General features: G+C 36.0%; 1 protein-coding gene across 4 annotated transcripts in view; it reads right to left on the reverse strand.

The window, feature by feature from the left end:
* The window catches only part of MAPK9 (mitogen-activated protein kinase 9), a 51,798-nt gene that overhangs the window by 20,344 nt on the left and 14,863 nt on the right, over window positions 1–16,591 (reverse strand). For all 4 annotated transcript variants that reach the window (XM_037500557.1, XM_054691881.1, XM_037500561.2 and 1 more), the window contains exons 3-4: window positions 5,209–5,338; window positions 2,614–2,672 (exon numbers count right to left, since the gene is read on the reverse strand). In XM_037500557.1, coding sequence (XP_037356454.1) covers window positions 2,614–2,672; window positions 5,209–5,338 — 189 coding nt within the window. The remainder of the gene's footprint in view (window positions 1–2,613; window positions 2,673–5,208; window positions 5,339–16,591) is intronic.

The raw sequence follows: 16,591 nt of genomic DNA on the forward strand, positions 1-16,591 counted from the left end.
TTATGAAACTATTAACTCCCTATCTGATAATCAGTGTACTGGCTAATGTAAAAACATAACTTGCTTTCTCTAAATATTTATAGAGTATCTTGGGGAAAAAAAACAAATACAACGGAACTTTGTGAAAATTTTCCAAAGAATATAAAAACAATTTAAAGAATGTTTTTCAAGTGAAAACGAAAGTACTATTTGTATCATAGTGAATAGAATCTCATCCATTTAATTTCTCCTACATCTTAAATTGTTGTTATTGGATCATTCTTACCAGTATATAATACTATTTCTCTCATCTTAAGAAAACCTTTCACCACATTCTTCCCACCAGCTACCAGCCCATTTTTACTGCTTTTGCAAGCAAAACTCCCAAAGAGGTATCTATACTCATCCCCCATTCTCTAGTTTTATTTTTCTCACTACCATTCTTTATACTCCTTTGACTCTTTCTTTTCCCCACCTTAATCTCAGAAACCTTTTGTTTAGTGTATTAGTGTCTGTTAGTTTTTATAAATATTGTGCTTTATTGAATTGTTCATTATGTAAATATCTAGTATCTGTTTTTCTAACTTGTTTTACTGAATATAATTCCCTTGAATGCCTTCTATTTTGCTGTAAATTGCAATATTTCATCTTTTCTATTTTTTCCTATTTATTTATTTACTTTAAAGATTTATTTATTTAATTATTTGTTTATGCATACAAGAATTGGGGTACAGGCCAGAGGTGTGGGGGGGTGAGAGGATTCACCGGAGACAGAGTGGGGATCAGAACAGGCATATTGACTGAAATACACTGCTAAGGGGAGCAGCGGGTGAGTCAGGAGAGGTCTGCTGCGCCATGTGGGTAGCTCATGGGGAACTCATGCTGCAGCGGCTGCAGACCGCTTCATAGGTTGCACCTTAACCCCTTGTGCCATCTGGGAGGCCCCTTTCCCATTTTCTCTTAACCCCATTTTGATTAGGCTTTCTCCACCACCACTATTGTTGAAACCGTCCTCTTATCTTCCTGGCTGATTATGCCCTTTTCCTCTCCCCAACATTTTGATATTGGACCACAGAGCACCTGGTCCTTGGCTTACTCTTCTTTCACTACACTCACATTCTTGGTGACAATCTCTTGTCTCAAGGCTTTAAATATCACTCATAACATCTCCTAAACGTGTAGCTTTAAATTTCTCTCCTGAACCCCAGGATCATTTACTTAATTGTCCACTTCACAGTTCCACATGGATATTCAACAGGCATCTTGAAGTTCAGACCTAAAGACCACACTCCTCATTCCATCCCACCTCCAAAAATTGAAAGCACTTTTATCCTCTAGACACTCAGGGCAGAATTCCAGCTGACTTTCTCAATGCCTCTCATTCTCTCACTATATGTCCTCTGTAACAGCAAGAACTGCGTCTCTACCTTCAAAACAGTTTTAACATCCCATCTCCCGCCTTCACCCTATTATTACCTCTCTGTCTAAACAGAGCCAACTAAATCTCTCATCTGAATTGTTTTAATAGCTTCCCAACCAGCCTCCTGTGCCCCCAACCCTTATAGTGGGCTCTTAACACAGAAACCAGGTATCCATTAAAAATATAAGTTGGGTAAACTCACTCCTGTTGAATGTATTCAGGAAATCCTTACAAAGGCTCAGAGGTCCAACAGCGTTTGGCTCCTCTGAGCCCACCCTGTTCCGCTCCCCTTTGCCAGCCTCATATTGTTCTTAGGACACATCAGGCAGGTTTCCACTCCCACTTCCTCCCACAGCCTGTTCTTTCTATCTTGATTCTCTTCCCCCAAATATCTGTAGCGTTAACCCCCTTAGTTCCTTCAAGGATTTTTTCAAATGTCACCAATCCAGTAAGGTCTCTCCCCAACCACCCTACAAACACAACCTGACTTCTAATTCCCAGGACTCTGAGCCTCTCAACAACTCACTCTCTCAACAACTCATTCACCTTAGTGAATGATCTCATTTTCCTTGATTATCTATCTTTCCTGGCTGTCCTGGCAGGATCTAGGAGGGAGCATTACCACCTACTACTCTTATGTAATAAAAGGGATTTTACCTGTTTCAGTCAAGAAGGAAACCAAGTCCAAGAATGCCTAGCACATGGTTACCAATGAAATATTTGTTGAAAGAATGAATACAGCAAATAAATTTAGGATGGAGTTGGGCACTGTATCTCAACATTATAAATTAATATTTGATCTCACAATTAGTTAGATAATTGTATTTAATATTCTCAAGACACCAAATAGTTAATGGATTAACCATTTCAAATAATTAGAGATACCTGCATCCTACAACCCTGACTTTCAGAGGACTGGAGAAAAAACATTTTATATTTCAGTAAAGCAGATCATGTCATTAATGGTCAATGTCTACTCTGAAGAGTTATGTTCATCTATCTTTCATCTGTTATGGAAATGATAAATAGGCACAAAGAGTTGAATATGGAGTATCCATTTTCCTTAACATTTATCTTCCACAGAAAAAAAATGGCTAAGAATATCATTAAAAATGTACTACTACCTACATTTTAGGAAATAAAAAGCAATTACTTTCTTTTCTAAATTTTCAGTCTTTGGTGAAAGTGCATTACTGAATAAAAATGATACTTACACATCTTGAAATTCTTCTAGAGTTTTTTGTGGTGTAAACACATTTAACAAACTAATTATCTGAAAAGAGAAAAGCAATTATATCTAGGCATGTCAGATGACTCTATTTGATTATATAAAGTAATTGTAACATTAACAATGTATTAAAACTGGAAAAAAAAATCACAGCAGTGCTCATATTGATTATTATTGCTTTTTCCAAAACATTCCATTACATGTCTCTGAAAAAATTTAAATTAGGATTCTCAACTTGGAAATAAGTGCACTTATAATCAAATCACTTTGTTAAGGTCCCTAGGATTTTCCTGCTCTGAACATAAGAAACAAATTATGGGTGGAAAAAGACAAAATAAAGCAACATGTTAACTCTGAAAACTTAAATATTATGTATTATGTACAAATTTATAAAAGACTTTTGAAATATGAAGACTAAGTTTATATTTCTGATATGATAAAGAGGAAATGCCTCATAGCATTATAAATTTACTTCAAAAGGGTTTTAGAACTAACCCCAACCCAGGCCTCCATCCTGGCTACTTGTGGTTCAACGAGCTCCACTGCTTGAACATCAAACACACACTATTAATCATTTCAAATGACCCAGATTAAGATGAATTATTCAGTATACAGGGTTGGGGTGGTTGGCTTGTCAAGGAAAAAAGAAAATTGAATCCATACTTCAATCTTTTATACCAAGATAAACTCAAAATGGAACAAAGGTTTAAATACAAAACAAGAAACCATAAAACATTAAAACATGGATGAACATTTTTGTAATCCTGGTATAGAAAGATCTCTTCTAAGTATGACAAGAAAACTAGTATTACATTGAACCAAAACCTACCAAACAAAAGAAATCATTATGGAAAAAAACACGTAAATAAGGTCAAATGAAAAAGAAGTGAGGGTTGATAGATTTAATAGACAAAGCTCTTCTCTAAATAAAGCAGAGGCCAATAGTTCAAAAGGAAAACAGACTAAGGCTATGCCAAACAAATTCTCAAAAAATAAAAATAATTGGCTAATAAATGTATGGAACGAATTCAAGCTACCATCTATCAGATTGGTAAAAGTAAAACAAAAAATCACCAATATGTTGTGTGGGGAGATTTTGAAGTAAAAGACATTCTTAAAGACCCTGAGTGAAAGTGCAAAATTAATAGTGTTCCTCGCGGATCAACTTGTTAGCATATACTTGTCAGCCTGCATACCATTTGACCCAGCAAAGGGTCTACTCATTAGTGGTTAAAAGCTGCATGAGACCACTTGAGAACCTAAGAATCATTTAAATTATTCTTGCTAAGAAATTCACCTGGGCAAATGTAAAGATGAATGTTATAAGGATGTTCATCACAGTATAGTGGCAAACATTATAGGATGTTCATTGCTTATAGTGGCAAAAAAATGGAAATAATCTAAACACCCAACAGTAGGTGATTGGCTAAATAAATTATTATGCAAATACTATACTATGTAGTGATTTAAAAAAGATTTATATTTATACACATTTATGTATGAGATCTAGTGAATATTCTATGATAGAAAAAAACATGCTGCATAATTACATAAATGATCTTGTTTATGTGTGTATATTTAGGCATAGGAATGCGGACCAATCTGTGGATAGCATAATTCAGGGAATTTTGCTTTCATGTTTATATTGTTTGAATTAAAACAATTTTTTTCTCACATAAATTAAAAATGCACTGGACTGGACAAACTAAAACAAACTCATACCACAGACTCAAAAGAATGAATCTATCTTTTTTTTATATTTAATGTCCCTACAGTAGATTCAGCATAAATGTTAAAATTAAGGGAGCCATACAGAGTTGAGTGTAATCTTAAAAACTCATCCTCTCCCAACAGAAAAGGGTCACATGGCGTTATCTCTAAAGTCCCTTCCAGACTGACATTTATGATTTTATAACATGGCAAAGTTGTCAAAATCTTGCTCAAAATAATGGTCAGAGATCAGTAGGCTATCCGTTGTGCCTGAGTACCCCATTTTCTAGAGACATGCTGTTAAATCTCTTAAATACCTTAAAATTTACAGTGCTTTGATATCTGTGGAGACGCCAGGTACAGCTTTTTTTTTTTTTTTTTTTTTTTTTTTTTGGTAGGATCCTCACTGGCGACCGGGGAAAGAACCAGGGCTGGGGAGGCTGTGGGCAGCCTCCGCAGCCCAGCGCTCAACCGCTGCACCACCAGGTACAGCTATTTCAACATAACATCATCTAATAACACTTATTTAAAATTTTAAGGTTCATATTATAAGTTCATATTAAAAAGCTACTTATAGAACGTTTTTCAAAAAAAAATTAATTTATTTCCTAATTTGTTAAGTCAACTTTTTATATAATCAGAAATAGTGAAACCCAAATGGGCTCTGGGTCAGTTGACATTCCTATCCCTGTTAAGTGACCTAAAATGCCCCATGTTGACTTCTATTTCCCCAATGAAGGATTTTATCAATAAAATCTGTTTTAATCACTAGTTTACCCTAGGTATAAATTCATTTTATCTCCAAATACCCAGATTATCACATCATTGACAATATTAAAGTATGCAGAGGAGAAACATGGATACAACTTACATTTTTATGATTGACACATTTTAAGAGGACAAGTTCACGATAAGCTCTCTTTGCATGAGTTTGGTTCTGAAATGGTCGGCTTAGTTTCTTGACAGCAACATTTATCCCAAGTACTGTATCAAAAGCAGCACTATAATTAGGAAATATAAGCAGTCTATTAGAATGGCTTTGGAAGATATAGCAGTACAAAGTGTCTATTTAGTGTATAATCTTAATGAGTAACAAATAAAGAAGTCTTTCTGCTTGTTTCCACTCAAGGTACTTCTGCACATGAAGAGCAAGGCTAAGGGTTGAATTCCCCCACAGAGGCATGGACACAGCAGCTGTGGTGAAGATTCAGCAATTCTTTGTATGTTGACTTCTCATTTATATTAGTTGAGATTATTAGGTTCAGAACCAAATAATTTATTACAGAGCATGTAAAGACCATTCAAGAAATTAAATTTTCTTTTTTTTTTTTTTAAAACGTTTTCTTTTAAAGATTTATTTATTTATTTATTCATTTATTTATTTATACAAGCACTGGGTACAGTCAGAAGCGCGGGAGGGTGAGAGAATTCACCAGAGCCAGAGCAGGGAGCAGAGCAGGCAGAAGGACCGAAGCACACTGCTGAGGGGAGCAGCGGGCGGCAGGAGAGGTCTGCGCGCCATGTGGGACCCTCCTCCGGTGGCCGGGGAGCAGCTGGGGATTGAACCGGCGCTGCAGAGGCTGCGGGCAGCTTCGCAACCCAGCGCTCAACCGCTGCGCCACCAGGGAGGCCCTTAAATTTTCAGTTTAAATATGTCAGTAAGTTTTAAAAAAAAGTCATTGGCTATTATAGAATAAAACGTAAGCATATTTTGGAATATCAGTGAAGGATATAGTTGATGAGAAATGAGCTCATGAGAAGAATATAATAAATCTAAGTTTTGATTGATAGCGTTTCCCCCACCCAAGACTCTAAAAAGAAAAGAGCAGCCAACATCTTAGCGCAAGTAAATCCCTAAGATACAAAATTCCTCATGTAAGCAAACATGAATATATTGTCAATGAATACAGTAGAATATATATGAAATTCTACCAGAACTGTATCCTCATGAACAAAATCTTCTAGAGACTGTGATTAGAAATGACATCCAAGTTCCCAGTTGAAATGTATGGTTCATTTTCCTCCCAATAAGAGACATGAAAATTGAGTAACCCGATAGTATATTTTCAGATTCCAAAATAGTGCTAATAGTACCACTGGTGTCACTATTATCTTTTTGGCTACTCATTAGTGGTTAAAAGCTGCATGAGACCACTTGAGAACCTAAGAGTTATATATAAATTATTGATTGTATTTATTCTATTCTTTTTCTAACACTATTAACACTTACTTACTCCTAATAAGAATTCTAGTTAAATAATCCCAACTTAATTCAACCTTTTTTTAAGTTGAAGGCTGTCCACTGTGACATTTGCTTAAGAATTATTAGAAACTTCATGTTACTTTAGAAGTATTTTTTCTTTAATTCAGTTTACATTATGTATACATGTATACTCTTATGTACATTTACATGCCTATATGAAATGCACCATTCATATGAGTTATAAAATGTTAAAGGTAAATCCATTTGTGAAACAAAACAAATTAATGCACATGTACACAAATATGTATTTTTACCTACAAATATTTCTCAGTCTCAAGAATTTGAAAACAGAACCACTTTTTGGACTCAAAAGTTTTTGTCCAAAATGAACCAAGTGGACCTATTCTGATCAAATGAGCAGAGATCTGCTTCCCTTTTCCTAACTCTAATTCCAGGAGCAAACACTTTCAGTTATTTTGACTTTACTTCTGGTGGTCACTTCTTAACTTCAAGTAACTTTTATCACTACTTCAATTATCAATTTTAGAAATTATTTACTCACTCTCCATTATGAAAACTGAGGATTAGTCACTTCCCTGAAATCTCCAACTCCTTCCAATTTTTTGTTCTCATATTATTTTTAGTTTTCTTCCTTGTCTACCCTTGCTTAAACTTCTTGTTCCATCAACTTTCAAAGGAACCTCCTGACTCCCTCCCCATTATGTGAAATGAGAAGATTACATTCCACTTCTTTTCTTTTCAGCTTTCTACTCTCCCCCTTCGTTTTCCCTCCGGACTGTGGAGAATGGTCGAGTTTGCTAACATCTTATTCAATCCCTATAATTAAGTCTTCTGAGTTTCTCCCTTTGGATATGTCTAAAAGTTGAAAATTAATATCTAGAGTGTAAATATTACTAATTGCAGAGCTGGGATTATAATTCATTTACTTAAGATCACATGATCCTTGCTGGCACTCCTAAGAGAATGAGAGTGTTTCCAGCCTCAAGGTCAAATGGATTCACTTTTCTTACATTCCATCAATTGCTCAATCATGTCCTTTGAAATGTGTTTTATATTTAGACCATTACTTTTTCTAACTTCTCTCCAACAAGTTTCTAATAAACTTATTTTTCTTAAGAAAAATATACCCTTAAAAAGTCTATCACCAGTACACCATATCACCTAGCTTCTTACATTATTGTTTGTTTAGAATCTATTTCATTATTTGTGGAGACATTTTTCTTGGTGTTTCTTAAAGGCCTGCTGCACAGCTATCATCCTAGGATTCTTTCTGGCCTCTACTATTTCTTGTGTTAAACACGTTCCTATTGGAGTACATCCGCAAGGAATTTCCTCAGAAAAGTGCAATGAAGATAAATGATTTTACTCTGCCCTCACATTTGATTGAGAGTTTTTCCTCTAAGTACAAAATCAATTTTCTCTTGTAATGTCACTGATTTCCAATGCTGAATCTTGCTGGTGAGGTGGCTTACATCTGTCTAACAGACACTTCTTGCTTCCTTTTTTGTTCATTGGTGCAACTGTTTGTCACAAAAAGTCATGTTCTGTCAGCATCCCAAAAGTCTCCCTCACACCTCCTCTTAGTGATCACTAGCCTTTTTTGTCCCTCAAAGGTTAACTACTTTTGACTTTTTCTGTAATCACTTCTTGGCTTCTTACCAGTTAAACAATCATCTTTAAGATCCCCTGCCCCATGGTTTACTTTTGCCTGGTTTGTGAAACTGTCTCTACCAACTTATGATAATCATTCACCATATAAGTTATTCTGTGTCACTGCTATATTCCTTTGCATGAAGATACAATGTTGTTACTCAATTATTTTCAGTAGGCAAGCAATTATAAAAAAAAATGTTCATAAACATTCTTGCATATGACTCTGGTCCCCTATGCATGCATTTCTGATGATAAATAGCTAAGAATCAGATATCATATAATCCCTTGTCGTAGACAGTGTCAAACTGGTTCATTCTACTAGTTTCTAGGCCCACAAGCAGTGGCTGAAAAGTCCTTATCCAAAAGCTATATGAGAACCCTCCACATCCTCATCAATAACTGACATTATCAACAGTTTAACTTTTAACCATCCTAAAGTGTACAATATTTCATTATGGATTCAATATTTCATTATGCATTTCCCTGATAAACAATGACATTGAGTATCTTTACCAATATATTTTAGTCACTGGATAGCCTCTTCACAACAACAAATTTTCTATTTGGTTTTGTCTTTATCTTATTGATTGGAGTTCTTCATGTATTCTCAATAAGAACCTTTTTCTTTTTTTTAAGATTTATTTATTTATACAAGAACCAGGGTACAGGCCAGATGCGCGGGAGGGTGAGAAGATTCAGAGACAGAGCGGGGAACAGAACAGGCAGATTGATGGAAAACACTGCTGAGAGGAGCAGCGGGCGAGACAGGAGAGGTCTGCCCTGTCTTGTGGGTTGCTCCGTGGCCAGCGGGGATCGAACAGGCACTGCAGAGACTGTGGACAGCTTCACAGCACTGTGTTCAACTGCCTGCACCACCAGGGAGGCCCTACCTTTCTATACTCTATGAATATTTTGACAGTTTCTTGGTAATTTTAACAAACAGAAGTTCTTAAACTTTGATATAAATTTATTAATATTTTCTTTTATGGTGAATGATTTTTTGTCTCTTTAAAAGAAGTCTTCCCCTACTTCAAAGACAATGAATTCTGTATTTTATTCAAAAAGCTTTATTGTTTTACTTTACACATTTAGAGCAATGTAATTGAGGTTGATATTTTTGTATATAATGTGAGATTGGGTCAAATTTCATTTTTTCTATAGGAATTGTCATATGTTCATTCATTTCAAAGACTGTCCTTTCCCAGTGCTCTGTAAGGCCATCACTGTCATAAGCTAGAAGCCCCTATCTATATAGTTCCATCTCCAGGCTATTTATTACATTATCTATCTCTTCTTGCATCAACACCATGCCATCTTAATTATCAATTTCATAGAACATCTCACGTTTGGCAGAGTGCATCTTCCTCCCTTTTTTCTTTAAGGGTATTTTAACCATTTTTGAACTTTTATGGTTATACATAAATTTTAGAATTGTTTGTTACTATCATTTTTAAAAGACTGCTGAGATTTATATTGCAATCAATCTATAGATTAAGTTTGAAAATTGAGATTTTTTCATAATAGTAATATAATTCGTAACCAGATATAGCCAACTATAATTTTCCTTCATTGTTTTTCTGATAGCTTTTTTGCACAGGTCTTTCAGTTTGTTTTATATAGACACACATATATACTAAAACATGTGCTGGGCTTTATTTTATATAAAATGGTAGCCTTTTAAAATTTGCATTTTCCATATGCTGCTAGCAATTGATTCTTTTGAATACTGACCCTGAGTTCTGCAACTCAGGTAAACATATCATTCATTTAACAAAAGGGGGGAGTTTGTTCTGACTGGTAGGAAGAGGGGGAAGTCAGATAATTTCAATTCTGAAAAGGACTGGACATGCCATTGTTTCCTAAGATGGAGGAGGTAACACAAGAAGGAATGAGTGGCCCCTGGCTGACAGAGAGCAAGGAAAGGGGACCTCAGGCCTACAGCTGCAATGACTTGGGATCGGTAATGACCTGAATATGTTGGGCCTCCCCGGTGGCGCAGCGGTTGAGCACTGGGTTGCGAAGCTGCCTGCAGCCTCTGCAGTGCCGGTTCAATCCCCGGACCCTGGGTGAGGGTCCCACATGGCGCGCAGACCTCTCCTGCCGCCCGCTGCTCCCCTCAGCAGTGTACTTCGGTCCTTCTGCCTGCTCTGCTCCCCGCTCTGGCTCTGGTGAATTCTCTCACCCTCCCGCGCTTCTGACTGTACCCAGTGCTTGTATAAATAAATAAATGAATAAATAAATCTTTGAAAAAAAAAAGAGCTTCAGTCTTGGGAGATGCTGAGCATGTAGGCAAGCCCATCAGATTTCTGACTTATTAAACTGTGAGATTATAGTAAATGGATGTTGTTTTAAAGAACTAAGTTTGTGATAATTTGTTATGCAGCAATAGAAAATTAAAATTAAAATCTTTCTTCCAAATTTTTCTTTTTTTAAAATTTATTTATTTATACAAGCACTGGGTACAGTCAGAAGCGCAGGAAGGTGAGAGAATTCACCAGAGCCAAAGCAGGGAGCAGAGCAGGTAGAAGGACCAAAGTACACTGCTGAGGGGAGCAGCGGGCGGCAGGAGAGGTCTGCGCGCCATGTGGGACCCTCACCGGGCGGCCGGGGATCGAACTGGCACTGCAGAGGCTGCGGGCAGCTTCGCAACCCAGTGCTCAACCACTGCACCACCGGGGAGGCCCTTCTAAATTTTTCTACCCTTTTGTTTCTTCTGGCTTTCTTCTGGATAATTTTTCTGACCTTTTACACCACTAACTCCCTCTTTATATCTTAATGCTGTTAAACCCATCTGTTAATACATAATCCAAGTGCTGTATTTTTTAGCTCTAGACTTTCTGTTTCTGTTTTTATTTTTTTAGTTTTCATCTCTCCATCAATATCAACCTGTGGCTGTCTTGTTTATGCTGGACTTGTGCATGCTGGCTAGTTTTATGTGCCAAGCTATTTCTGATTATGTGCTGGACCTTGTACTTGCAAAACTATTTTCTATCTAGAAATTGATATCCAGTATTTACTCCGGGGAAATTTACATTTATGCCTGCTGAGTACATGGGGGCGCTAGCAATTTGAAGTCAACAAATGAGATGGTTTGAATGAAGTTGAGTAGCAGAGCCTTCGAAGGCCTGTCTCTTTCTGGCTCATCCTTACTTCTAGGATGCAGCCCTTTACTGGTCCCAGTTCAAAGCAAGGAAGTTCACTTGGTCACTTGGGAGGGCTCTGGATTCCAATCTATCTCCTAACCCCACAAGACAGTTCAAAGCACTATTCAACCTCTCACCTGCTCACTCCAGATGTTTTAAATGCCTTCAAGGGAAAGAGAGCTCCAAATCCTGGATTTCCCTCACTAGCCTTCAGCTGTTCCTTGGATCCTGACTTGATAATTCTTCTCTCACCTATTCATTCTCAAGGGCAAGTGCTGAGCACAGGAGTGGGGTGGGAATGTTGGAAATCAACTAGCACAGTTTTTTCTTTCATAGACATACTTTAATATTCCTGTTTCTAGCCACCTGTCTTATCTTCATTTTCTGTATTTGTTATCTCAATATCCATTGCCCCTCTGGTGTTCTACTGTTGACAGGTTCTTTTCCTTGTTGCAAATGTTTCATCTATTTATTCTCACTTCCGCTGCTGTTTTACCTGCATTGTTCCAATTACTTATTATTCATAAACTTGTTAAATTTGCTCATCCACTGAATTCTGTGCTCCTGTTCTTTATTTGATCTACCATTTTAAAATAGAAGTTCCACATCACTCACTTTAGGAGTGACAATATGAAAGTCCACAAGGACACAAAGATTTGCACAAGATCATAAACAACTACTGAGGAACAGAGTTGAACTTAAACATCTATTCTCCTTTCTGTGTCTTTTACCACATTATCTACTTTACCATAGAAATTTTGTTTGGGACACTTTCTATTTATTTATATTAATAGAGAGAAAAATAAAACAATGTAAGAAAAGGCCAGTGCTCCTGCATATATAGAACTAGAGGAAGCAAAAAGAAATAAGAGCTCTACCAACTATTTTATTTTATGCTACAGCTGTAACTATTACACCTAAGACCTAATATAAGGTCTTATATTAGGTACTCTTTTTTAAAGTTAAACACTTAATAGGACTATTCATAAAACCAACAGTCTTTATTGTTTGGTTGAATAATTACAGATTTTAAAAAGAAAAAACCTAAATATATAGATGACATACATTCATATATATGATATATATTCATACATAATAAAGATATATGAAAGAAATGTATGCACATTTTTCTCATTAGAGCTTCAAAATCTTGAATTACTTAATTTTACTATATAACTTAGTCAATACTTATGAGTACTTCAAAATGATAAAACAGTTCAAAAAAGTTACTTCCTAATAAATTTTACTGACATTTTTAATGAATAACACAAACAGAAACAAATAAATCAAAGATAATTGTAAAAATAATTGCGAGGAAGAATATTTTATTCCAATCCCAGCTCTTCCATTTAATCCTGTAAGAGTCACTGGTTCTACCTGCACTTTCATTTACCTGCACATCTATCCCTGTGTCTTTATAAAGCTTTAGTTTAAATAGATGATTAATTGGTTTTATAAACAACGCATTATTGCTACTAGGGCATTTCATATATCAAAAATGTAAACACACACATGCCCCTTGTAGTAGTTTACTATAGTTGCTATACCAAATTACCACAAATTTATTGGTTTGAAACACAAATTTATCATTTTACATTTCTGGAGTGTGGGTATATATGTATATCAATCAGGATTTAAAAAGAGAGAAGGCTCTACTCCAAGCATATTTAGAGATTATCTGGGTGGGGAGGTTTCATAAACAATATAAGACTTTAAAGACCACAGACACTGTCTGGACATACTGGGGGGTTTCAGGAGAGAATCCAACCAGGAGATACAGCTGGTGATGGAAGAGGACCACTGGAGAGAACAGATATGGAAATCACTGCTCGATAATGGGGATGCTTAGGTTCTTCAATACTGCTGGGGAAGAAAGGGGTCTGATTGGTAGGTACCCTTAATAAATTTCTTCCTCTAACCAAACAGCAAGATGAGTTAAAAGACTTCTCTTTGTGCCTATGTACAGAATACTTTTCTAGTAAGGATCTTAGCATAATGTCAATATCCAAGATGCTGTGCAAAATAGAGTCAGGAAAAAATTGTCAGAAGACATTCGGGGGAATTATCTTGGGAAAAGTTTCTTTCCTGTAAATTTCAGAACTATCACAGCATAACCATCCCTGTAACTCAGTGGGCCCACAAAGCCTCAAGTTCAGAAGGAAAGCAGGAAGCAGTAATCCATCTCCCCAGCTAAGAAGCCAATTCCGTGAGAAAGTAGCAATAAATAATGCAAAACAGCTCTCCAACCATCTAGGCTCAACTCTTTGACTTGCAGCCAGTAAAACTGACCCAATTTTTATTTGTTAATCGATGACTGGCTTGGGTTACAAAGGTAAGAGAACTAAAGGACAATAAATGTCATGAAATAAACTATCAGCTATGTGGTGTGGATTCATTAAGAGCTGCCTTAACAAGTTCAAGCTAATCACATCTTTCTTAAGCAGAAAAAAGCAAACTACAGTTTTGATCTTTCCTTAGACTCAAAACTCAGACAATGAAAATGGGGATTTGTAAGAAATGATATTTAGAATCACGTTAGCCTTTACCCAATTTTTTCTTCATACCTTTCTATAAGTGAAATAAAAGCGACTCCTACAAATAATATTATTGTCATAAAATCATTTAAAGAAAAATAGTAAGAGTTAGTGAAATTACAGTTCAGGTTCCGTTATGCTCAAGCTACTATGAGAAAATTACAGCACACTCTATGTACTACATGAAAATACCGCATTTTTATAGTATTTACAATACAGGAATTAAATATTCAACAAAAATGACAAATATCCTTAGCTTAAGGCATTTTGCAATGTTCTTTTTCAAAATATTTTTTATTGAGGTGAGTTTCACACAACAAAAAGTTAACCACTTAACAGTGAACTATTTAGAGCATTTAGTACATTCACAGTGTTGTGTAGTCAACATATCTATATAATTCCCAAAGATTTTTACCACCCCAGAAGGAAATCCATATCCATTAAACAGCTGCTCTCCTTACCCTCCTTTTCCTTGATCCAGTTTACCTGCGATCTTCATCTGTCTCTATGGATTTACATACTTGGGATATTTTATATAAATGGAATCATATAATATTTGACCATTTGTGAATGGCTTTTTTCACTTAGCATGTTTTTGAGTATCATCCATGTTAAAGTACATATCAGTGCTTCATTCTTTAACAGCGAATAATATTACAGGTACGAATACAGTACAATTTGTGTATCCATTCATGTGCTAATGGATATTTGGGCTGTTTTATCTTCAGCTACTATAAGCAGTACATTTACTTACAAGGCTGTGTTTTGACAACTGTTCTTAATTCTTTGGGGTTATACTTAAGTGTAGTCACTGGATCATACAGTAACTTTATGTTTAACTTGTTGCGGAATCATCAAACTGTTTCCCAATGGCTACACCATTTTAAGTTCTCACCAGAAGCATGTAAGAATTCTATTTTTTCACATCCTTGCCAACATTTGCTATTTTCCATTTTGTTGATTATGGTTATCCCAGTGGGTGTGAAGGGATAACTTATTGTGGTTTTGATTTGCATTTCCCAAATGATTAGCACTGAGCATCTTTCATGCATGCATTGTCCACATGTATACTTCTTTGGGGAAATATCTATTCAAGCCTTTTTTAAAAACCGTCTTTTTGAAAAACTGTCTTTTTGCTGTGAGTTATAAGCATTCTTTACATACTCTGGATACTGAACTCTTAACAGATATGCAAATCTTTTCATATTTTGTGGGTTGTTTTTTCATTCTCTTGATAGTGTCCTTGGCAAACAAAGGTTTTTAATTTTGATGAAGTCCAACTTATCTATTCTTTTGTGTTCATGCTTCTGGTGTTATTTCTAAGAATCCAATGTCATGAATAAATTTACCCCTATGTTTTATTCTAAGAGCTTTATGTATTTTTTTTTAAGATTTATTTTATTTATACAAGAACCGGGGTACAGGCCAGAGGCGCGGGAGGATGAGAGGATTCACCAGACACAGAGCGGGGAACAGAACAGGCAGACTGACAAAATATACTGCTGAGGGGAGCAGCAGGTGAGACAGGAGAGGTCTGCTCGCCACGTGGGTTGCTCCAAGGCCAGCGGGGATCAAACTGGCACTGCAGAGGCTGCCGACAGCTTCACAGCGCTGTGCCCAACAACTGCCTGTGCCACCAGGGAGGCCCACTTTCTGTGGTTTTAGTTCTCATATTTGAGTAATTTTTCCATTCTGAATTAATTTTTTACATTACTTGAGGTAGGAGTCCAAGTTCATTCTTTTTCATGTGGCTATTGTCTTAGCACCACCTGTTGAAGAGACTATTCTTTCCCTATTGAATAATCTTGGTACCCTTTTCAAAAATCAGCTGACGATAGATATATGGGCTTGTTTCTAAACTCTTGGTTTTTAAAATTTTTTTTAAATTCTGAAATTTACATCTTACAATTTTACCACAACTTTTGCCAGAGGTAGTTTAGCTTATAGGCATATATTAGAAATTTTTTTCCAAATCTGGAATTTTTAAATGAAAAATACATATAATGAATAAATTCACTGTCAAACATTTCTTTAAAAAACAGAATGAAGAGTAGTATATGCAAACTGGAAACCAAATCTAATCTCTGCAAAACCAAATCTAATCTCTGCAAAACACTCTTATTTACCACCCTGTAATGAAACCACTGATTTTAACTGCCTACCTCTTACAAAGTCTTTTGTTTTGCAATTATTACTTCAAGTAGGCCCCTTTATGTGTTTATTACATTATACATCCTTGATCTCAGTCTTGCCAAATTATCTAATTAGCATCCAATTCCCACAAAAAAAAAAAAGTAGGACTTTTTATTAGCATCAAAATTTCCTATTTGAACCACTCATTGACTTTAAAACTTCTCTTGGATCACTGAATTGAAGTACCAGTGTAGTGTGCTATCATTTGGAAGTTGAGTTCACTGTGTTTTAGACACAAGACACTCCTTCCAAACAGTTGTTTCTTTCTCATTAGCTTTCCTGGGAAACTCTAAAGTGTAATTTCCTCTTCACAACTAAGGCCTCCAAACCACCTAAGCCAAGAAAACAACTCACTTCCCTGATGTCACGTCTCTACAACAGAGAATCAGTTACAAACTATTGGCAAAGATTCCCTAAAGTCACATCTCTAACGAAAACAACTTCCCAACCAGAACATCCAAAAGAGTTCTCCTTTATCTGAGGTCTCCTCTGCCTATAAGCTGTAAA

This window comes from Talpa occidentalis, unplaced genomic scaffold (genome assembly GCF_014898055.3).
Source record: "Talpa occidentalis isolate TD23 unplaced genomic scaffold, MPIMG_talOcc4v2.1 talOcc4.9, whole genome shotgun sequence".
Taxonomy (NCBI): Eukaryota; Metazoa; Chordata; class Mammalia; order Eulipotyphla; family Talpidae; genus Talpa; species Talpa occidentalis.